The 25,498-nt window shown below is 36.0% G+C and overlaps 1 protein-coding gene across 2 annotated transcripts in view; it reads left to right on the forward strand.

The window, feature by feature from the left end:
* The window catches only part of LOC307182241 (leucine-rich repeat-containing protein 7-like), a 395,705-nt gene that overhangs the window by 358,093 nt on the left and 12,114 nt on the right, over positions 1 to 25,498 (forward strand). For both annotated transcript variants that reach the window (XM_079913466.1, XM_079913467.1), the window contains exons 10-12: positions 5,012 to 5,156; positions 10,781 to 10,853; positions 25,256 to 25,385. In XM_079913466.1, coding sequence (XP_079769592.1) covers positions 5,012 to 5,156; positions 10,781 to 10,853; positions 25,256 to 25,385 — 348 coding nt within the window. The remainder of the gene's footprint in view (positions 1 to 5,011; positions 5,157 to 10,780; positions 10,854 to 25,255; positions 25,386 to 25,498) is intronic.

Here is a 25,498-nt window from a genome sequence, read left to right on the forward strand (position 1 = left end):
CATGAGAGACAAATCTGTATTCCACTACACATAGCAGAGACTGATTTGTATCATATTCAAGGTATGTACTAACCCTGGGGCAACAAGTAAGACAGTGATCAATCCCTTATGCAAATACTGAGGAATCAGAATGTATGTCTAGTTGGAAAAGTTTATACCTGCTTCTTCAATGTATTCATGTATTCAAAAACATCATGGGCTAGGCACTATCTAGCTATTTTACAAATGACTCACCAAATTCTCACAGCAACCCTGTGAAGCAGATTTATTATCAACCCCATGTTATAGATGAGGAAACTGAAACAGAAAGAGTAAGTAACTGGGCCAAGGTCACACAGCCAGTAAATGGTGGGTCTGTAATTCATACCAGCTCCAGAGGCTTTTGTTCCTCTGATGCTCCAAAATTCTGTTGCTATAGAATCAATAGAAGGTATAAATGAGAATTAGGCTCATCTTACTTTTCACAGTTACTCCATTCCCCAAATCCAACCTTGGAAATCAACTCAGACCTCTAATCCCTTAGTTAGTGTATTATTTAAATGGAAAAGTAGTGATTAAATTTTCTGTAAAACAGTGCTGCCTAATTTTTTCTCCTTCAAAAGTAGATTTTTTATTACATACTGCCAAGTTTAAGTGGATTTCCCACTTTAGTTAGTACACTTGAATTCCACATTTTGTGATGCTTCTTGTGGGAATACCCCACACCTCCCTGCCCTAAACAGACATGGTTTCCTGGATGTCCAGTGCTGGCAGTTAGTTGTTATGCAATCACCTAGACATGCTTGACTTTGAAAGGCTAATCTTGAATGCAGTCTTCAGCCCATGTCTGACAGTTTCACAGGATAATTAATCCTAAATATTTAGTGTTATAAGACAGAGGTCCCCAACCCCTGGGCCATGGACCGGTACCAGTCAGTGGCCTGTTAGGAACCAAGCCACACAGCAGGAGGTGAGCAGTGGGTGAGTGAGCGAAGCTTCATCTGTATTTACAGCTGCTCCCCATGGCTGGCATTACCGCCTGAGCTCCGCCTCCTGTCAGATCAGCAGCGACATTAGATTCTCACAGGGGCACGAACCCTACTGTGAACTGTGCATGCGAGAGATCCAGGTTGAGAATCTAATGCCTGATGATCTGAGGTGGAGCTGAGGCAGTGATGCTGGCACTGGGGAGCAGCTGCAAATACAGATTATCATTAGCAGAGAGGTTTGACTGCACAGAGATCATAATAAATCGATTGCTTGCAGACTCATATCAAAACCCAATCAGTGAGTGGCAAGTGAAAACAAGCTCAGGGCTCCCACTGATTCTGCATTATGGTGAGTTGTATAATTGTTTCATTATTTATTACAATGTAATAATAATAGAAATAAAGTACACAATAAATGTAATGCTCTTGAATCATCCCAAAACCATCCCCCCCTCCCCCGCCCCGGTCTGTGGAAAAATTGTCTTCCACGAAACGAATCCCTGGTGCCAAAATGGTTGGGGACTGCTGTCATAAGACACAGGGAAAAAAAGCATGTTCCTTTTTATTTTTAGTTCATGTACCAAAATACATTAAGCTAATATACTTTTTAAATACTTTTGGAAGCCTGGGCTTTCATTTTTCCACTGTTTTTCATAAATCAGAGAAGCAAATAGATAATGATCAAACATTAGTTTGCTACAGAGCTCTGTCTTGTGGCCATCACTCTAAGATCAATCAACCAAAATATGACTAAACAGCAAACTCCAATATCTTCTTTTCCTTGTGATGGCTTCGACATTTTATTTGTTGCCCACCACTCACCTGTAGACCCCTCTATGTTCAGAGAGATGTTGGAGCAACATTCAGCATCCTCAAGAACTCTGAGACATTGGGCCTCAAAGGCCTTTATCACTCCAGGCTACTATTGCTTTTATAAGATGTTTGAAAGTAAGGCTTTAGAAAGATAAAAATAAACACCAAATTGTTATTTTGCTTCCAAAAAAAAGATATTTAGAAACTTCACACCAAAATATTTATTGAGTTTGCTGGAGATAGCAATTCAGGAAGCTTCAAAGAGAAAAGAAATTTTCTCATCGTAATGAAACAAAAAAAGAAATATACACACACATAGACACAATCATATATATTATTCTTTCTATGCTCATTAGAAGAGATGAGCTAAGGTAACATAATAGTTCCTTGGGGTGGAGAGATATAAGTAAAGTGACAGTATTTTTCCAAGGAACATATTTCTAGGCATGAGGAGAAACTCAGCCCCATGGCCTGACTCACCCAGAGTACCCAGTTCCGAGCCTAGCAACTATTCACCTGTTCTAAGACTGTGTTCACCCTCTGCCCACATGGGGAACTGGAGGAGCAGGGCTAGAGATATGAGCTGAGTTAATTAAGGCATCAGTCAGAAAGTGCTAATATAATCAGTAGGCTTTGCAGTCTGAATTCCGGTAAAAACGAGTTTGAATTTTAGCTCCACCCCTTATTAATGGAGCAACTTTGGAATGTTACTTGTAGTATATCCTGTTGTGCATCATCCTCCTGGATGAACTCCCCAGCTTCTGGGCATGCTGCTTGCAGCTCTCCACCCTCTTCAGGAATTGCCTCAGCTGAGAGAACTTTCTCATGCAGGGTTACACCCCTATTCCAGGAGACCTGCATCCAATGATCAATCAAATAAGACTCTGAAGGCCTGGCCCCTTCCCTGCTACTTCAATACTATTTGAAGGGTCAGCTGAGGAATTCCTCAAAACTTCATCATAGCCCACCGTCATCTGTCCAATCCTGCTTCCTTCCTTCCCTCTTTCTTTCCCCTGGTATTAATCCCAAGAATCTCTCTCATAAATTTCTCTTTGTCTCCAATTCTCAGGAAAACCAGCGTGTGACATTACTTAACCTCTAAGCTTTATTTAATGTGTGTCCAAGTGCAGATTCTGATTCAATAGGTCTGGAGTGGGTCTGGATTCCACATTTCTGACAAACTCCCAGGTTGTACTAATGCTGCTGCTGTGTAAAACACATTCTGAGCAGCAAGAATATGAAGTATTATGTCAAGTAATATGTATAAAGTACTTAACACAGTGCCAAGTGTGTGCTTGAGTAATAAATTTGTTTATGTAATATTTATGTGTTTATACTCTGTCAAATAAGTAGAGACAGCATAGTAAATTGTATACAGGTAGACCAACAAGCAGATGACCCACTGAACACAGATATATGTGGGACATTTATTTGCAACTCATGCCCTTAAAGAAAAGGAAAATGAAGGATTTTATCTTGCTCTAATTCCCATAGTACATGTCCAAGCTAAACAATCACTATTCACTCCCTGCCCAATGTATGACCTGATTCCTCCCCTGTCCTCAGTAATCGGTTACTAATCCAATCATTTCACATTTAAATTTTTCTCGAGCCATCCCCTCTGCATCCTCGCTTCTGCTGCCTTAACTCAGGTCCCTTTCATCTCCTCAGCTAAACTGCTTCCAAATCCTTCTAATCCTTTCAGATCTACTCTAACCCCAGTCATGAATCTTCCCTTCACATTTCCCTGAGGTCATTATTTCAAAACACAAATCTGATTTTGTCATTCACCATCTTAAAAGCTTTGAATAGCTCTCCTTGCCTATAAGATAGAGATCACGTAATCCTCACATGACAGGCAAGGCCATTTAACAGCTGGCTTCTTATGATGCTTAATTTCATCACTGTATTCAGTGACGTTGAATCTCCCACTCTCCCTCAAACACACCACACTTCCTCACACTTCTCTGTGCTGTTCTCTACTCCAGGTACAGTTTCTCCTTTTCTTGACAGCAGTGCCTTCCAGGCAATTTGCATCCCTTTGTTTCTAGGGCATTCTCTACATGCTTTTTTTATTGTACATATCATAGGGTATTATAGTTATTTATTTGACAGTTTCCTTCACTGCTATGAGCACCTTAAAGACTTTATCTATATCATGACAAGTCTCTTCCCTCACATAGCTGACTTATTCATGATTGTTCTCCAGTATATAACAAAAGTCCTGGTACATAGTAGATCCTCAAAAGAACTGTTGAATGAACAAATTGATTCTGTGTAGTAGGATGAAGTCCAAATCACGATTTAATACCTTTCTTATGCATTTGAAATTGTAAGAATCAGAATGTCAGCATATGTTGTTTATGTGGCAACTTTTTTCCTTTCTTTTCCTTCCTTCGTTTTTCTTTCTTTCTTTCAATTTACTTAATTCTACAGCAACTTTGAGATTATTGCTGCTATCTTTTAACATATTATCTCTGTTGGGAGATATATTCACATATCATAAGATTCATCCATTTAAAGTATACAGTTCAATGGTTTTCAAAATACTCACATAATTGAACAGGCATCACCACAATCTAATTTTGAACATTTCCATCACCACTGAAAGAAATATTAGCAGTTACTCCCTTCCTCTTGACCTTTCAGCCTCTAGCAATCCTTATCTACTTTCTGACTCCATAGATTTGCCTATTCTGGACAATTCATATAAATGGAATCATACAATAGGTGGTCTTTTGTGACTGGCATCTTTCACTGCATGTTTCAAGGTTCATCCATTTTGTAGCATGTATTGCTACTTTATTGCTTTTTATTGCTAAATAATACTGCAGCTTATGGATATACCACATTTTGTTTAACTGTTCATCATTTGATGGACATTGGGTTGTTTCCACTTTTTGCCTGTTGTGAATAACACTGCTTTGAATATTTGTGTTTCTTTGTGGATGTATATTTCATTCTTGAGTACGTACCTAGGGATTTCTGGGTCATATGGAAACTCTATGTTTAATATTTTGAAGAATGGCCAAACTGTTTTCCAAAGTGGCTGTATAATTTTACATTCCTCCTAGAAATGTATGAGGGTTATGGTTTCTCCACATTCTCGCCAAAACTTGTTATCGTTGAATTTGCTTTTAAAATTAATTTATAGTGTTGTGGTTTTTACATCTTTAAAATATTTCCTGAAAGTTTCTCAACTAACCCTGAGTTTATGCAATGTCATCAAGTCTATAGGGAAGTTAAAGATGTTGGTATACCTGGATATGTCAAAAAACAGAATAGAAACAGTTGACTTGGACATTTCTGGATGTGAAGCCCTGGAGGACCTCTTACTGTCATCCAATATGTTGCAACAGTTGCCTGACTCTATAGGTGAGAATGTAATATCTCTTCACGAATGTTTATGTCAAATATACTGTTTTCTATAGTTTGTTCGCAGATGTAGGGTATATACTCTTAGCATGATATTAATAAATTAGCATGATCATTATTCAAGGTGATAAAATATTTTACCAATATCTTAAAATGAAATGGTAACTATAGTTGTCAAACTCAAGAAGACTCTCCTAGTAAAATGATCCTACTAAATTGATATATTTTAAATAATTTTAGATCTCCTAAGTTGTAAAATGTTATTAAAAGGAGTATATATCTTAGATTTAAGTACTTTGATAAACATGTATGTCTCCTTTTATTACTATAGAATTACAGTAGCTTCTATCCACAGCGTGGCTATATTCTATTTTTACTATTATTGTAACATCACTATAATTAGGAATAACAATAAATATGAAATATCTTCATATTTCTATTATTCAAAAAAGACATCTCACCTTTATATTTAAGATTCATAAGACCAGATATTTTGTCTGTTAGTATATATTAACCACTCAATCTATTTTTGTCATAACTTTTTATCTGAGTAAAATAATGAAAGAATCTAATTTAAATATGAGTAAACCTTTTGTATGTATATCTTATTATTATTATTTATGAGAGGAAACAGCTAGGAGAGTAATCATCAAACTACTTAACTTTGGAATGTAGTTTTTAACACTCTGAATTAGATGTATCATATGTCTGGAACTTATTAATGCTTCTAAAACTTGAGTCACAACCTAGGTAGCCTGATTGAAGGGAAGCTAGAAGACAAAACAGTTTCCCAAATTTTTCTTCAATATTTTATTGCTTCCATTTTCACTATTCTTTCAGTCTAATAGAGAATACTAGTTTTAACAGAACAGGCTGGCTTTTCTTTCTTTGTAGACTTGATGACTTTTTTATTTATATAATTATATATTTTTATAACAGTGTTTCTCCAACTTATTCTACCATAGGACTTATCTGAGAGCTTTATTAAACAGTTCCACATTTCCAGGCTTGTTCTGTGAAAAGTCTGATTCAATAAATGTGTAATAAGCCCTCTGTTCTGTATTCTTGTTAAATACCCTAGATGAAACTTATGATCAGATAAGCTTAGAAAATATTATTTAGTGTTGTAGAAGGTAAGGAAATATAATAGTTTAAAAGAGCATCCTCTAGTCAAGATGATAGAGATGGTCATCTGGTCAAGATAACCATATGGTCAAGATACATATCTTACTCTCCTACTCAATCACCACTCCATGCCTCTTCAAAGACACAATGAGAATGGAAAAACTATATTAGAAGAATGTATTTTTGTTCATTACTGCCTCTTCTGTACAAAGAATTATGCCTGGTGTATGGTAAGTGCTCCTTAAGTATTTAGTAAATAAAATAATTTTGCCCTGCTTAAGAAGAATGAACATATACCTGGATTTGAGACATAATGGAAACACAGCAATGACCCTAGGCCTGACTGATAAATTGTTCCTGCAGTAAAAAAAAAAAAAAAAAAAAGACCTTAAGCGTAACAGAAGAATACAGACTTACAGGGACTGAGGCAGGGAAGGGACCCTTTTCTGCAAAGAGAGACTTGAAAAAACCTGCAACTAATATGTAGAGCTAGGGTGGAAGGAGAGAACAGATACAGATTCACTGCTGAAAATTATGGCTCGTCACAAGCTGGTTTGGACTGAATCTGCAATATCCACATCAAATGAGAGTACCATGTTGCTAATATAAGACCTGGTTCTGAACTCCAGAAACTTGGGGGTCAGGTGGAGGTAACCATAAGAGTGCCAGGCAGGGAGGGGTGAGCATAGGTAAGGAAAAAATATTCACCCTTACAAATGGGCATGAAAACAAAAATTTTAAAGGAAAACTAATGTTACAACAACCCAAAACTCAAACAATAGGAAAATTTACCCCAAGGGAAACCAAAATTATCAAGCAATGTTAAAAAAAAAAATTTTAAGTATGTGCAGATCCTCAAATAGATAAAAGGAAGAATAACATTTGTAAAAATAAAAATAACTTATAAAACAAAAACAGGAGCTATGACTAAGAACAGGTGGTTATAAAAAGAACCAATTAGAAATTCTGGAAATGAAAATGTCACATAGTGAAATAAAAGATGATATGATTATTTGTTTAAAATATCTTCCATTAAGAAAGCAGACTAGGGAATTAGCCTTCTGGTCTGGGGAAGGCAGCATGTATAGATGATAGAAAATATCAGATTAGATCCTGGGATGATAAAACAGACCAGCACAGGCAGGTGGTATAACATATTTAACACCTTCACTTAGAATCTGAGTGGTTCTCAGATTAAGAAAGTAACTTATTAGTAGCTTACTCCTGGAACTATCTTTGGACCCTATTGACCTTTTAGGGAAAATTGCATTTATACATCTGCAGAGTTGCCAGAGTACCTGATTATACACGTAGAATGGCTAACTTTCCTCTAAGAATTTCCTTCTTGGTCAAGAGAAATACCTGGGAACTCTGTTCAAAAGTCCTAAAATAATTTGTTGATTCTGATTGGATGGTAAATTGCATCTCTTCTTCTTTATTTGAGCATGGATCGTCTATTGAACTACCAACATTTAAAAGAATAAAAGACAAGAAACGTCACAGTATTAATAAAGGGAAATAGCAACTAAAATAAAATCTTTACACCTATTTTAATTCTGCAGTTGTGGGGTATTTGAATGGAGTGATATATTCAACAATGAACCCTGTATGCTGAGTCCCTTTCCTTGTGCTGGTTGCAGGGAAAATGAAGGGGGCTCTTTACATTTTCAAGTTAGAGCTTTAATAATCAGCTTCTTTGGATAGCAGAGAAACTCAGTAAAGGAGAATATAATTTTTTTACTTTCCAAAATAATATATCTTATTCACTTAGTGGTTAAAGACACAGGTTTTGTAGTCAAGCTACCCGAGTTCAAAGTCTGGCTTTTCTACCTTACTAAATGTGTGACTTTACACTAGCTACTTAATCTCTCTGTGCCTCAGTTTTATCATCTTTTAAGTGGGGAAGTAATAGTACTTGCATCAGGGGATTATTTTGAGAAATAAATGAATTAATATATGTAGCATTGCTTAGAACAGTACCTGGCACATAGTAAATGTTCAATCAATGTTAGGTACTATAATAAGATAATAATTATTATAATCTTAGATACAATGAGTGCACAGCCGTTTGGCTTTCAAAATTCTATTATCTAGGGTAAATGCCATGTAAATATTAGCTATTTTTGATATTAATGTTTAATACATTGCTGCTTATTATATATTTATATATAAGTAGCTAAAATCATAGCAAAAAAAGCCTCCTTTTTCTTTCTCTTCAGTATATCTGAGTTGGGAATATAGGATAAAGAGGTGGGAAATTGAGGAAGAAATAGGATAAAGTACCTTTGGTGCCTGAGGGTAGAAGAGATTCCAAGCAGATATGATATAGCTATGTAGTATTTATCTGCAAGAGGAAGTCATGAGCAACAGAGCTGAGGCTGTTGGCCTTTTTCCACTCCAAGGACAACCAGATTCCTACCGAAGCTCCAAATGTGTCCAAAGGATACACCCTTGGATGGAATATGTGAGTGACAAAGCAGCCACACCACAAATGAGTGAAGTTCCCTTAAGTCCACAGACGTGGAACTAAGAAGGGAGCCCTAACTCACTTCAACCTTTAAAGCTATAGAAGCTTCTGTCAATTGTCAGAGCCACTACTCCATTCTTCAAAAAAAATCTGTTGCATCAATCTTTTGGCCTTAATCCCTATCCTGCCTCGAAATTTTCTCACCACTACTTCAGACCTAGGAACTGTGATTCTCTTAAAGACTGCTTTGCAACCTGGTTTCATGTTTGCAGAGCCATCTGTAACCCAGCCCAAAATTTCTCGTGACCAAATCAAGCAATGTTGAGACTGTCAGCCCTCCTCTGGCTCCACTGGTGGGCAGGGACAGTAGTTTGATCAGGACTACAACTCATTTAGCTGTAATTCATAGTCCCCTGTTGTCTTTTCACAATTGATGAACAAGCTCAGGAGTTCTTTTATATTTCCAAGGTCTATAGTTTCTTACACATACATCAGAGAAGCTAAAGTGATTCAGTCACCCTTTGAGCATAGATGAATATGGCGGTGGGTATTCAAATTTCAGAGATAAATTACCCCAGTGAGAATTGTTTTCTTTCTCAGGTGCTACTGTTTTCAGCCATGTATCCTAACAGCACAAGCTGATGTATTAATCTCCAAATATTGTAGGTATTTTCTCACAGCAGTCTGATAGTGATAACATTTCTCTCAACTAGAGCAGAAATTCTGAGTGCTTCTGCAGAATACGTAACTGAGCATAGTGAAACTTAAAGTGCAACAATGGCTTTATTTCAGACTTCTTGTGACTTACTTTTTGCCTTTAAGGTATGCTCAAAATACTTGAGGTGGGTAGGCATGAGTTATAGCAGTGCTTCTGAGAGCATGTTCGCAAAACACCACTATACAAGATACTCTGTGCATACACACAAGTTGCCCAATAACTTTAGCGTCACCCTGTTACATTAGCATATTAAAAATTCCTAGAAAAACTTCATTACAGAAATCTGGTTGATTTTGTTTAATTTAGATTTCCCAAACACATTCAACTATGGAACCTACTATATCCATCAGAACAAGTTTTCTGCAAAACAAGTCGTCTATAGTGTATATCTATATTCCAATGTAAAACAAAAATTAGCCACTGTTAATGCTTTGTCTTGGATTTTAGCTATTTAAGCCATATTGATACAATGGGTTCTGTTACGGCCGGGTAAAGGAAGCTGTTCTTCAATTACTCTGTGGTTTTTGCTCTTTAAAACCCTGGGAGTAGGAGTAGATCAAGCAGTAAAGGTATGGAGGGCATAAATCAGACAGTGAAATATAAATAGTTGGAACATCAATTCTTGGCCAGTTCTACTTGATAGATTAAAAGCTACAAGTTTTTGTGCTTACTGCTGATCCAAGTCAAGGATTTATGGTAACAGAAAGAGTATGAAGTCATACGTTGTAATTTTCCAAGTCGATAATTATAACCACTACACTGCAGTACTTCAGTACCCATTTGTTGATTATTAGGCTTCATTCAGATTTGTTTTCAATTTGTATCACAACAGGAATGTTAGTTATTAGTGCTTATGAGTTAATAAAATACCGAACACAGTTGGCTTGAAAAGTTTCATCGGGTCCATTTGCTGCATAACAGAAAAGGGAAATGTGGTAGTAGTACTGCCAACTCAGGTTTCTATGGAGCCCTGTGTTTTGTTTATTGTCTCCACCAATGTACTTGAACTCTCATTGATGTAAGTAAATTTTTTGTAACTGGAAGGTTAAAACTAGACACACGAAAAAAAAAAAAAACTAGACACACGAATATCAATTTGTAGGTTGATATAAGCAGAGTGCAGCCAATTAGCATGACAAACACTCATCACCCAATCAAGTGATGTTGAGACTGTCAGCCCTCCTCTGGCTCCACTGGTGGACAGGGACAGTAGTTTGATCAGGATTATAACTCATAAAAAGCGATTCCTTTCATATTGTATTTTTTATCAGAAATCTATTCTTATACATTAATATATCTTCTTCTCTGTTTTAGGTTTGTTGAAAAAACTAACTACTCTGAAAGTAGATGACAATCAACTTACAATCCTACCCAATACAATCGGAAAGTAAGTGACAAAGTTTCATACCAGTCAGTCTCTCTAAAGCCAGAAACAAAAGAATGTATTGAGTTTTCTACTTTCACACATTTTCTGCTAGAGATATCAATAATTTTGTTCATATGTAAACTCATTTTAGACCACATTTTATTTAGTTATATATTTGTATATAATTTATCTTAATTTAGTTTTATATTTAGACACTGCATTGACACCCAACTATATATTGATAATATCATAAGAAATACTTAACCATCACTCTTTCATAAGCAAAGTGATTACCAGACCTTCAATTATGCCATTGCCTGTAATTTTCCAGATACTATTAATTTGATGTTTTTGACTGAGTAGCAGCTCTAAATACACTTATATCTTACAAAATCAAATCAACTTTTATAAGATCTGCATTATGTATATGTTACCATTACACTGTTAGTAAAATTTGATATTTGTGGAAACTTAATGTATTTTTAGACTTTAAGGAGATAAGCATCTGTTTTAGCTTGCATTTTAAAAAGCTGCAAGGTGAAAGGTCATCATTGCCTTTTAAGGACAAAATATATTCCATGTGTTTGATAGGGATTTATTTCTAATTTTATGTTGCCATTAATGTTTGATTTACAGTTCTTTAAGAAACATGTATGTTATTATCAGTGTTGCACTGAAGTTCTTTTGTTTACAACTTGTGTAAAGTGAGAAATCAATAAGCTGTCTTTATTCTAATATTTTGTAAGGCCATTTTACAGGAATCTTGCCCCACATTTCATGTGAAGAATTATATAAATCCATAATTTAACAGATTTGGGTGTACTTGGGATGGTGGGGAGAAAGCCTAGCTTTTTTTTAAAAAAACAGATTTATTAGCTATAATTGATGTACAATAAACTGCATATATTTAAAGTCTACAATTTGATGTTTTGACATTCATATAAAGCCATGAAGGGAAGTGTTAAAGAAATGGACTATATGACTATATTTTATTACAATAAAAAAAGGCAGAATAAAAAAACAGTAGGAAGTATATGCGAAATCTCTACCTTCTGCTCAGTTTTGCTGTGAACCTAAAACGGCTATAAAAATAAAGTCTATTTTAAAAAGAGGAAGAATGACTGACAAACTGTGGTTACTCAGACTTGAGTATTTGGCAGACATTTTGTCAAAAATGAACAAAGTGAGCTTGTCACTTCAAGGAAAACAACTGACAGAATTTGTTGCCAACAGTGAAATTTGAGCTATCAAGTAAAAATTAGAATTTTGGAAAATTTGTATCTGCCACTGTGAGTTTGACAGCTTCCCAATATTTAAAGCCTTTTCTGATAAGACTGGTGTGATATCACTGGTGTAATATAATGAATGTGATTTGTTGATATTGTAATATGAAATGTGTCAACATTTGGAAAATCTGTTCAACTCAGTGAAGCAACACTTTCCAAATGACCGCTGCATGAGCTACAAAATCACACATGAGAAATAGACCCATTCAAAGTGCAAAAAGATTAGTTGATTTTAATGTATTGGTATGAAAAGTAAGAAAAGTTCATTGATGTATTTCAGATTCTACATTGCAATTACTGTATCCCCTATAAAGAGTGCCATTTGTTGAGTTTGGGTGTAGTATCAAAGAATAATCACAATTATCCAAAAAGACCATGAAAATACTTTTCCCTTTTCCAACTACCTATCTGTGTGAGTTTGGACTTTTTTATATATAACTTAATCAAAACAATATACCACAATAAATTGAATACAAAGCAGATATGAGAATCCAGTTGCCTTCTATTAAGCTAAACACTGAAGAGATTCACAAAAATAAAAATGTCACTCTTCTCACTAAAGTTTTTTGTTTTGGAAAGTATACTTACTTTTATAAAAATGTGCTACCTACATTAACATGTCATGGGTTTATTATTGTTATTTAAGAATGAATAATAAATAACTATTTTTAAATGCCTCTTTTAATTTATAATATTATAGATACCAATAGGTATAAGCCATATTTTAAAAAGTACTTTAAGATTACCAATGATTTTTAAGAGTGTAAAGAGGTCCTAAAATGAAAAAGTTTGAAGATTTCAGTTCTATAATACATCATGTCTTGGATGGTAAAATTGTGACAGCCATTGTCTAACATGTTCTCACTTCAAGGTAGCACTTGTGGCAAAAAATAAACTAAATTTCTAAAATTTTATAGTATACCTTAATAAACAATCTGTATGAAGTAAAAATAATAATAATGATATAATGGCTTTGCTTTCTTTAGGGAATTCAGAACTGATAGATCAGAGATTTAGCTCAAGGCTAGAGATAAAATTTGATTAGAATCCTATTTAATGGCACACCAGATCACATGCAGAAAGTGTTCTGTAAGTAGTGAAATAGTCTTTATTTTATTATGAGACATTCTACCTAGAACTCTGTGCACCAAAATGTTCAGATCAGCTGCAGTGACCAAAAATATTCTCATTCTGCACATTGAATGTTTCAATAGGTTAGACTTATCTTTGGTAATTTTTAATAGTCCAACTAGTAAAAATTGCTGAAAGAATTCATTTTTCAACATCTTTCACAGTTGAAATGGATTCCATGACTTTTGTGCCACATGACTTGTAAAATTGGTTATTTTTTTTGTTGAATCTTAAGTTGTGCCTAAGAGTTCCAGCCACTCTAATAATTGAATGTGCAATGAAAATAGTAACAAACAACTTTTTGTGTGTGCTCATATTGTGCCAGATACCATGTTTGGTGCTTTACATGTATTCTTATTTAAAGGCCCCATCAACACTATTCAGTGTGTATTATTATCTCCCCATCAACAGATGCAGAAACAGAGGCTGAGAGAAGTTATCAGATTTCAAAGCTAAGCTGCTAATTGACCTATGTTGCTTCTGTTTTTTTAATTTAATTTAATTTATTTATTTATTTATTATGCAGCAGGTTCTTATTAGTTATCTATTTTATACATATTAGTGTACACATGTCAATCTCAATCTCCCAATTCATCCCACCACCACCACGCCCCATCCCCGCTTTCCCCCCTTGGTGTCCATACATTTGTTCTCTACATCTGCGTCTCTATTTCTGCCTTGCAAACTGGTTCATGTGTACCATTTTTCTAGATTCCAGATATATGCATTAATATATGGTAGTTGATTTTCTCTTTCTGGCTTACTTCACTGTGTGTGACAGTCTCTAGGTCCATCCACGTCTCTACAAATGACCCAATTTCATTCCTTTTTATGGCTGAGTAATGTTCCATTGTATATATGTACCATATCTTCTTTATCCATTCATCTGTTGATGGGCATTTAGGTTACTTCCATGACCTGGCTATTGTAAATAGTGCTGCAATGAACACTGGGGTGCATGTGTCTTTTTGAATTATGGTTTTCTCAGGGTATATGCCCAGTAGTGGGATTGCTGGGTCCTATGATGCTTCTTAATATGTGTTATAGTTGAGTCACACATTTTGTAATATTAGGTCATTTAAGAGCCCCATTGCTCTAAAGGCAAAAGATCTCCCATAGGAAGAGGAACCATACGCTAAACCTACTCTCTCTTAGCTTCGTAGCTTTGGAGAAAGGCAATAAAATCTCAAAAATTTGAATGGATATTTTAAAAAGTCATTCCATCATAGAGTATGGTCAATGAGAAAGACTGCTGACTAGAATCAGAGAGTCTACGTAACTATGCAAAGCTGGGTAAATGCCTTCTTTCCTATGGGCCTCAAACTCCTGAGGAATAATGCAAGGAGCACTGGCTTTGGAGTCAAATAGCATGGGTGTGAACCCTGGCTACGCCACTTACTGTGTGAACTTGGACAAATTACTTAAACTCTCAGTGGCTTAGTTTCTTCATTTGTAATTTCCACCTATGTCTAAAATTCTAATTCTTTGATCCAGATGTTTAGTTTATATGATATCAATACCCTAGATGGTAAATTCCAGTAGTCTGCTTACTAGACTGCTATAATAACAAGAAAATAAGCATTCTAGGTATCTGAATGCTAAAAACTGCGCTTCCCTCTATTCCCTAAGCATGGAAGGATACACAAGAAACTGGAAATGTATGGCTTTGGGGAGGAGAATTTGGGGGCTGGGCAATAGAGTATATAGGGAGACTTGCTTTTATCGTATACCTTTTGTACTTTTTGAATTTTGTATCATGTAATGTTATTCTCGTCAAAAAATTAAAAACAAAGTGTGTGTGCACACGCACACACACACACCCTGCATTGGATAAAACCCAAATTTCTTCACACTAATATTCAAGTTTTTCCATATTCTAGTCTAGACTGGTGGTTCTCAACATGTGGTCCCCTGATCAGCAGCATCAGCTTCAACTGGGAACGTGTTGAAGTGCAAATTCTCAGAGACAATCCCAGGTTTACTGAATCAGAAACTCTGGGCATTGGACCAGCAATCTGTGTATTAACAAACCCTTCCAGGGATTCTGACGCATGCTAAAGTTTAAGAACCACTAACTGGATTCAGCTTACTTATACACCTATCAGATAACTGTCTTCTCAAACCCTATTCCATTGTGCCTGCATCAGAATTACCCGAGATGCTGGTTTATTTATTTATTTTTTTTGCGGTACTAGGGCCTCTCACTGTTGTGGCCTCTCCCATTGCGGAGCACAGGCTCAGGACGCGCAGGCTCAGCGGCCATGGCTCATGGGTCCAGCCGCTCCGTGGCATGTGGGATCTTCCCGGACTGGGGCACGAACCCGTGTCCCCTGCATCGGCAGGCGGACTCTCAACCACTGCGCCACCAGGGAAGTCCGAGATGCTGGTTTAAAACAAAGCTCCCTGAGAGAAGTTTACCACAGCAGTTGGTTGCTTTGGCTTTGGAGCCAGACCTTCTGGGTCTGAAACCTGGCTCTTCGATGTGTTATTGGGTAGAGCCTTAGATTCCTCCTCAGTAAAATGGAAATCATAGTAATAATGCCTACCTCATAAGAATGTTGTGAGGATTAAATGTGTTAATACATGGAAAGTGCTCACACATTTAATAAATGTTTTATAAAAATGAAGTCCAATAAGGTAAAGAGTTATTGACTTAAATCAGATTGGGGGTATTTGTATTCAAAAATATGCTTACTTGTTTTTACAACTTAATTCTTTTCCCTCTGTCTACCCAGACCACTGCAGCTTCCTCCTTTAAATTAAAAGCTCAGTACACCTACTAACTAAACCAGCATTTCCTAAGTTATATTCCTCAAAATAATCATTACTTGAGATTTTAATAGGTATGACATAAAGATAAGTTTTGTGGACAAATAAGTTTTGTGAACTCTTTATACAAGTTAGGGAACACTCTAGCCTGATATTTTTCCATTTCTTATATGTCTCTTATTTATCTTTTTTTAAAACATCTTTATTGGAGTATAATTGCTTTATAATGTTGTGTTAGTTTCTGCTGTATAACAAATTGAATCAGCTATACATATACATATATGCCCATATCCCCTCCCTCTTGCATCTCCCTCCTACTCTCCCTATCCCACCCCTCTAGGTGGTCACAAAGCACTGAGCTGATCTCCCCGTGCTATGTGGCTGCTTCCCACTAGCTATCTATTTTATGTTTCATAGTGTATATATGTCCATGCCACTCTCTCACTTCATCCCAGCTTACCCTTCCCCCTCCCTGTGTCCTCAAGTCCATTCTCTACGTCTGTGTCTTTATTCCTGTCCTGCCCCTAGGTTGTTCAGAACCATTTATTTTATTTTATTTTTTAGATTCCATATATGTGTGTTAGCATACGGTATTTGTTTTTCTCTTTCTGACTTACTTCATTCTGTATGATAAAATCTAGGTCCATCCACCTCACTACAAATAACTCAATTTCATTTCTTTTTATGGCTGAGTAATATTCCATTGTATGTATGTGCCACATCTTCTTTATCCATTCATCTGTCAATGGGCACTTAGGTTGTCTCCATCTCCGGGCTATCATAAATAGAGCTTCAATGAACATTTTGGTACATGACTCTTTTTGAATTATGGTTTTCTCAGGGTATATGCCCAGTAGTGGGATTGCTGGGTCATATGGCAGTTCTATTTGTAGTTTTTTAAGGAACCTCCATACTATTCTCCATAGTGGCTGTATCAATTTACATTCCTACCAATAAGTCTCTTATTTATCTTTTGTATCATCATTTACCTTTAAATTATAATGTCATGCCCTCCCAACTAGTATATGGGCTCCTTAAAGGTTGGTATCATGTCTTGAACATGTTTAATCTCTTCATCGTACCTAGGCAGTATGGCACAGGGGAATATTTGCAAGCCTTGGAACTAGACCGGCTTCTCCACTCATTAACTAATTGACCTTGGACACATCATTTCACATCTCAGAGCTGTAGTTTTCTCATCTGTAAAATGGAAATAATAATACATCTCTGAGTTTATTGTGAGACTTAGTGTTAGATAGCCTTCAATAAATTATAATAGTCATCAATAATAATAAGCAAAAAACCATTTATTTATTGATCCTTGCTTATGTTCATCTGTGTAAGGATTAGTAATATAAAATGAATGAAAGATCCAGTTCTTAACAAGAAAAATGTTTTATACTTATTTACAAATATGATAATAATGTATTGTCTTATTCTGCTCAGGCTGCCATAACAAAGTAGCATAGACTGGGTGACTAAAACAGCAGAAGTTTATTTCTCAGAGTTCTAGAAGCTGGGAAGTCCAAGATCAATGTGCTAGTAAGGTAGCATACATTGAATCCTCACTGATACTCTACATATCAGGCATTATCAACCAATTTTATAGATTAAAAAACAGGGATTAATAAGTAGATAAAGTTCACTCAGATATTAAGTGACCACACTAGAATTGGAACCCAAACCTGTCTGAACATTTTCCATGGAATTACATTACTTCTGTTAAGAGTTAAAAGTGAACTAAGAAAATGAAGCCCAAAGTCATTTATTTTTATGTTTATTAGCATCTACATTAATAGAATATTTAATGGTATCTAATGGTTTCTAATGGTCATAAATGATGTTAAAGTTTAATCATAGATTATCTGTGTAGTATATTCACAATCCCTCTTCCCCATTAGCTAGGTAATTGAGGGTTAATGATACAGTAATATGTTCTCATCCAAGACTGATTCATGGAGACCAAACTAAAGTAGAGAAAAATGTGGAGAATGTTTTTAGAAAATTAAGTCAATATTGTTGCTGTTGTTTAATGTCAAGCATTACTACCTTGAGTAGTGTTGCTTGTACTGATATGTGATCTAAGGTAAAACCTTACCGAACACAACTCTTATAATATTTATACATGAATTTTAGCCATCATTGACATATCTTGTGTGTGTGTGTGTGTGTGTGTGTGTGTGTGTGTGTGTATGTGTTTAATATCTTTATTGGAGTATAATTCCTTTACAGTTTTGTGTTAGTTTCTGCTGTATAACAAATTGAATCAGCTATACGTATACATATATATCACCATATCCCCACCCTCTTGCGTCTCCCTCCCACCCTCCATACCCCACCCCTCTAGGTGTTCACAAAGCACGGAGCTGATCTCCCTGTGCTATGCAGCTGCTTCCCACTAGCTATCTATTTTACATTTGGTAGTGTATATATGTCCATGCCACTCTCTCACATCGTCCCAGCTTACCCTGCCCCCTCCCTGTGTCCTCAAGCCCATTCTCTGTGTCTGCATCTTTATTCCTGTACTGCCCCTGGGTTGTTCAGAACCATTTTTTTTTTTTTTTAGATTCCATATATGTGTGTTAGCATACGGTATTTGTTTTTCTCTTTCTGACTTACTTCATTCTGTATGATAGAATCTAGGTCCATCCACTTTACTACAAATAACTCAATTTCATTTCTTTTTATGGCTGAGTAATATTCCATTGTATATGTATGCCACATCTTCTTTATCCATTCATCTGTCAATGGACACTTAGGTTGCTTCCATGTCCTGGCTATTGTAAATAGTGCTGCAATGAACATTGTGGTACATGTGTCTTTTTGAATTATGGTTTTCTCTGGGTATACGCCCAGCAGTGGGATTGCTGTGTCATATGGTAGTTCTAATTTTAAGTTTTTAAAGGAACCTCCATACTGTTCTCCATAATTGCTGTATCAATTTACATTCCCACCAACAGTGCAAGAGGGTTCCCTTTTCTCCACACCCTCTCCAGCATTTATTGTTTGTAGATTTTTTGATGACGGCTATTCTGAGTGGTGTGAAGTGATACCTCATTGTAGTTTTGATTTGCATTTCTCTAATGATTAGTGATGTTGAGCATCCTTTCATGTGTTTGTTGGCAATCTGTATATCTTCTTTGGAGAAATGTCGATTTAGGTCTTCCACCCATTTTTGGATTGGGTTGTTTGGTTTTTTGATATTGAGTTGCATGAGCTGCTTGTATATTTTGGAGATTAATCCTTTGTCAGTTGCTTTGCTTGCAAATATTTTCTCCCATTCTGAAGGTGGTCTTTTCATCTTGTTTATGGTTTCCTTTGCTGTGCAAAAGCTTTTAAGTTTCATTAGGTCCCATTTGTTTATTTTTGTTTTTTTTTTTCCATTTCTCTAGGAGGTGGGTCAAAAAGGATCTTGCTGTGATTTATGTCATAGAGTGTTCTGCCTATGTTTTTCCCTAAGAGTTTGATAGTGTCTGGCCTTATATTTAGGTCTTTAATCAATTTTGAGTTTATTTTCATGTGTGGTGTTAGGGAATGTTCTAATTTCATTCTTTTACATGTAGCTGTCCAGTTTTCCTAGCACCACTTATTGAAGAGGCTGTCTTTTCTCCATTGTATATTCTTGCCTCCTTTATCAAAGACAAAGTGACCATATGTGCATGTGTTTATCTCTGGGCTTTCTATCCTGTTCCATTAATCTATATTTCTGTTTTTGTGCCAGTACCATACTGTCTTGATTACTGTAGCTTTGTAGTATAGTCTGAAGTCCAGGAGTTTGATTCCTCCAGCTCTGTTTTTCTTTCTCAAGATTGCTTTGGCTATTTGGGGTCTTTTGTCTTTCCATACAAATTGAGAATTTTTTTTTCTAGTTCTGTGAAAAATGCCATTGGTAGTTTGATAGGGATTTCATTGATTCTGTAGATTGCTTTGGATAGTATAGTCATTTTCACAATGTTGAATCTTCCAATCCAAGAACATGGTATATCTCTCCATCTGTGTGTGTGTGTATTTTAATGTTACTCTTGCCATATTTGCAAGTACTTTATTTAAAAATGTGTGGTCCCAGGACCAGGAGCTTCTACATCACCCACTAGCTTGTTTCAAATGCAGAATCTTGGCCCAACCCCAAATCACTGAATCTGAATCTGCATTTTAGCGAGTTCTGCTGGTGATCCATATGCACGCTAAAGTTTGGGAAGCACTGCTTTGAAGTACTTTATACTTCCTTTGCAGCTAGTTTTCACTTTTAATGTGTACTATTATAGAGTATAGAGAAAAATTTTAAAAAAGGTAGCTTTTGGTCTATCCTTTTTTTTGTACAAAGGGTAGTGTACTTTCATATGTACAGCAGGATGATTCCATATTTGTATGTATTGAAAAATGATCACCACAATAAATCTAGTTAACATTTTTCACCATACATAGTTACCTTTTTCTTGTGATGAGAACTTTTAAGATCTACTCTCTTAGCAACTTTCAAGTACAGTATTGTTAACTATACGATGCTGTACATTACATCCCCATGACTTATTTATTTTATAATGGGGAGTTGATCCCTTTTAGTCACCTTCACCCATTTTTTTCTACCCCCTATCCCCTACTCCTGGCAACCACCAAACTGTTCACTGTATATATGAGCTTGGTTGTGGGGTTTTTTTTTACTTTTTTGTATTTTTGTTTTTAGATTCCACATATAAGTGAAATTGTGTGGTGTTTGTCTTTCTCTGTCAGATTTATTTCACTTATTTTGGTCTATCTTTTGAATGCCAGTGATAATTTGAGTAAATGTGGTACAACTGTATTCATATAGGATCCTGTATTAAAATACCTTAGGTGATTTATAACAAGATAACCATCAATAAAGTCAGTTGGAATGTTAGATTTTGAGTTTGAATCCTTTGAATTCAGAGATCATTGAAGAATGTGTGTTTTGCACATAATAGATTTTCTTTGTAACCCAAAACTGTAAAATACTTTCAGGCTATAAATTATTAATTCAGTATAGCCCATGATGCAGTAAAAATGTTATCTTTTTATTGTAGGAAGTCCTCACTTTGCACAGTAGTGGGGACTATGAAAACAACCATGCACACTGAAACTATGCAAAATAGTCTTAAGAATCAATGGAGGAAATTATGATTGTTCTGACGAAAGATCTTTAAACCTTTTCAAACATTAAATACTGTTGCTGTTGGTTATAAATGTATAGAGAAATGGAAAAATAATAAATCAACATGGATTTAATACACAGTCATTGTAAACATTAGGAACATCAAGAATTAAAGTGTTTTTTTTTTAAAAAAAAGCTTATCAAAATTAGTTTGAACAGTGCTTGCCTTCTTTTCATTGTGTAAGTTGTAATTCAGAGTGAACATCTTTTCTATGAGCCAGTGAATTGTCATCCTCCTTTTAAGCTTGGATCAGCTTCCAAACTTTTATCCTTTGTGCTTTCAATATCATGAAATATCTCTGAGAGTTCCTTTAATGTAAAGTTTATTGCCAGGGTCACTTCCTCTGAGACATCTTCATCCTTTCATTACAACCACTTTCCTCATTGATGTCAACAAGTTTTCCTTCACTAAGTTCCTCTGGCAGCAGATCTACAGGCTCTCAAACAGTGGCAGGCAGCATTCCCACAGTCAGCTGTTTCTTCTATAATTCCATGTATGTTCAGTTCAAATCCTGCCAAATTATTTGCACAGTATGTTAAAAGTTTCTGCTACAATGCATGAGTATTACTTGCTGTTATTTCCTGCCATGATGTTTGAATATTTTCAATTGAATGCTTTATGTCATATTTCTTCCAAAACTCAGCTAAAGAAACTGTATGATCTCCAGGTGTAGCATCAATAGCCTCTTCAGAAGTCTGTGTAAGATAACAGGCCTTCAAAGTTGAAATAACTCCTTGGTCCACTGGTTGGATTAATGAAGTTGTTCTTGGTGATAAAAAGCAAATTTTCACATTTTCATCCAAATCTCCAAGAGAAATAAGATGACGAAGAGCATTATCCAACAGGAGTAGTGTTTTAAATGTTAAATTATGGTGCCTATAGTATCTCTCTATAGCCGATTGACAAGAAGGCAACATAACTACAAGACTTACTGTCCGTGTGTGAACTGAATAGTGGATGTGCAGAGGCTGATCACTGACAGACTCAAAAAAGTAATATGACTAGTCACTGATCATGATGTACATCTGTTATTTACACAGCGATTTGTGGACTGAAGTGTTAGCAGCAAAGTTTGTACTTTATGCAGTTACTCACAGTTAATATACTGAGGTAATTGAAATTTGAGCCATGTTGTTGGGGGACTAATGTTATTTAAGGAAACCATGATAACTGAAATCTGTGCAAAGTAAGGAGTGCCTTACTATGATTCAAGACTAACTTCAAAAATGTTTTCATAAAAGAAAGAAAAATAAGAAAACTTAATTGTATTATTTAATTGTTTAATTCTTTGACTTCTACCTCTGAGCATACATCTGAAGTTTTACTTTTGTAACATCTTTGTTGGAGTATAATTGCTTTACAATCGTGTGTTAGTTTCTGCTTTATAACAAAGTGAATCAGTTATACATATACATATGTCCCCATATCTCTTCCCTCTTGTGCCTCCCTCCCACCCTCCCTATCCCACCCCTCTAGGTGGTCACAAAGCACCGAGCTGATCTCCCTGTGCTATGCAGCTGCTTCCCACTAGCTATCAGTTTTACATTTGGTAGTGTATATATGTACATGCCACTGTCTCACTAGTTTTTATTTTTAAAACTCACTCGTACTTTCATGACCACTTGCTGAGTACATGACCACAAACCATAGATAGAAACCTCTTTCATTCAATTCTACCAAATTTTCTTAGTGTATTATATGTGTATGACACTGTGCTAGACTTTTTTTAAGAAACAAATAATCTGTTACTGGGTTTTCCACATACATTGATTTCTGCCACCACCAATGCATACATACAGAGTCACACAGCCATGTATGTCTGGTACCCATTGACATGACCACCCCTGAATGTGCAGGTCTCAAAGGATTTAGAAATTAATTTCTCAGGGTTCACTAATAAAAAGAAAAAATATTTCCTGAGTGTGTATTTTATGGCAGGTATTGTGCTAAGTTCTTTACTTACAGTATTTCATGAACTACTCAGAGAAACTGCATGAGGCAGGAATTACTAGTATCGTCACTGCAAATACAAAGAAACTAAGGCCTGTGGAAAAGTAATATGACTTGTCTATGCAAAAGGAAAAGCATTTGCCTAAGAGCTATTATTCACAGCTGAATACTGTGTCTCACCACTTCTGGGTTTTAACCACTTGAAGCTGTTAAGGACCATAAATCATGAGTTACCCTGATCAGGGTCAGACTGAACTTGACTGAATTAGATTCTTCCCTGACCCATGAATGACGGGACTTGATTTACCTACTTGTACACAGACTTGTGAACTTATTCCAATCTCTCCATAATGCAATTTTTTCATCTTTAATGAGCATGATCATCATGACCTCCTGTCACCACCCCCTTTTGGCACTGACTTTTCCCCCCGCAGTGCAGTGCTAAGTGAATTTCTTCTGAGTGTGAACAGGGAGTGTTCCCTTTCCTGGCAGTAAATAAAATCAGCTTTGATTTTTGAGCTCTGATCCTTGTTTTATTTTTTTAATTTTTTATTATTATTATTTATTTTTTTTTTTTTGCGGTACGCGGGCCTCTCCCGTTGCAGAGCACAGTCTCCGGACGCGCAGGCTCAGTGGCCATGGCTCACGGGCCCAGCCGCTCCGCGGCATGTGGGATCTTCCTGGACCGGGGCACAAACCCATGTCCCCTGCATCAGCAGGCGGACTCTCAACCACTGCGCCACCAGGGAAGCCCCTTGTTTTATTTTTTGATACCCAAGATAATATGTCTAATAAGTGACAAGACTGGGACACAAATCCATTCTGACTAACTTAAAACCCAAATGCTTAATTTCTGTGTTCACTTGTTAACTAAATTATGGGAATAAATTGCATTCAAGCCAGCTAGTTCCAAGATATAAAAAAGGGAAGTTGATTCTACAATATTACTCCAGCTAATTCTAATTCAGTCTTCCCTTTACAATGGTGAGATCATCATCCTTGAGGGTTCCTTCCTATTACAGTAAAACAATGATATGAATGGTAATAGCAGTGTAATAATATTAACATCAATGACCGCTTAAATATAGCTAGCGCTTTCTCTGTGCCAGGCACTCTTTCTTTCCCAGCTATCTCAAGCCAGACAATAAAATGTCTTGTTCCCTTGTGATAGCTTGAAAGTGTACGCATACAATTCCTTTCTGTAGATTTGGGGTAAAGCAGGCTAAGTTTGGAGTGGTGGAGATTGTGGCAAACTGGAGAACTGTGCTCATTTGAAGACAGCAGCCATTACTCTGTTTCCATTATTGTCATGCAAGAATAAAGGCCCAGTATTTGCAGATCTTCTTTTTCAAAAGGCACCAAAAGTCTGGGTCATTATGTAGAGTTTACCACTTTTTAAAATACTATGTAAACCAACCAAAACACATCTGCAGGCTGAAATGAGCCCTGTCCATAGCCTCTGCTACTGATGCACAGGCTGAGAGGCAAGAAAATAGAGTGGAGCCATATTGTCTGCATTTAGGTACTAGTTTTCCTACTTCGTGTGGCCTTGGACAAGTTACTTAGCCTCTTTATGCCTCAATTTCCTTATGTGTAAAATGGATTTAAAATAATAGATATTTGCTAGAGTTATTTTAAAGAAAAGAGTAGTTATTTTTATCTCTAAAATGCTTAGTAAAATACCTAGCATTTAATCAGTGTTTTTGTTGTTAATATTTTGCCCCCCTTATCTTCCCTTTCTTGGACCTGCCCTCTATACCCTTCTACCTGCCCATGCCAGTTATATGCACTCATTCCAAGGATATACATTATGAGCCTCTGACTATATGTGACACCTAAGTTGTATAAAAACAAACAAAATCTTTTGTCATTCTCAATGGCTCATTTAAATGACAGGTGAATTAAGAAAGGAGAAAAATGAACTACATTTATTTCAGCAAATTGAACCACTTATTAAATGGTATTGAACATTTGGTTGAATAGATAAATTAACTTATATAATATTACGTAGTCACTAGCTAAATAATTTGGTTGGTGAATTTGAATATATGGCTTTTCCAAAACTTTTGTGCCACATGACCTTTTAAAATGTCTAACTAATGTATTTAATTTTCAGTTTATCTTTATTAGAAGAATTTGACTGTAGCTGTAATGAACTGGAGTCACTACCTTCTACTATTGGCTACCTTCACAGTCTTCGAACTTTAGCAGTCGATGAGAATTTCCTTCCAGAATTACCCAGAGAAGTGAGGAATAAACTTGTTTCTATTAATTTCTTTTAATGAATCTGTTTGGGGATTAAATCTTAACAGGTTCAGTAGCAGTGTAGCTTACGAGTTGAGCTGTGAATGTATACAGG

The sequence above is a fragment of the Stenella coeruleoalba genome (assembly GCF_951394435.1).
Source record: "Stenella coeruleoalba genome assembly, chromosome: 1".
NCBI classification, from domain to species: Eukaryota; Metazoa; Chordata; class Mammalia; order Artiodactyla; family Delphinidae; genus Stenella; species Stenella coeruleoalba.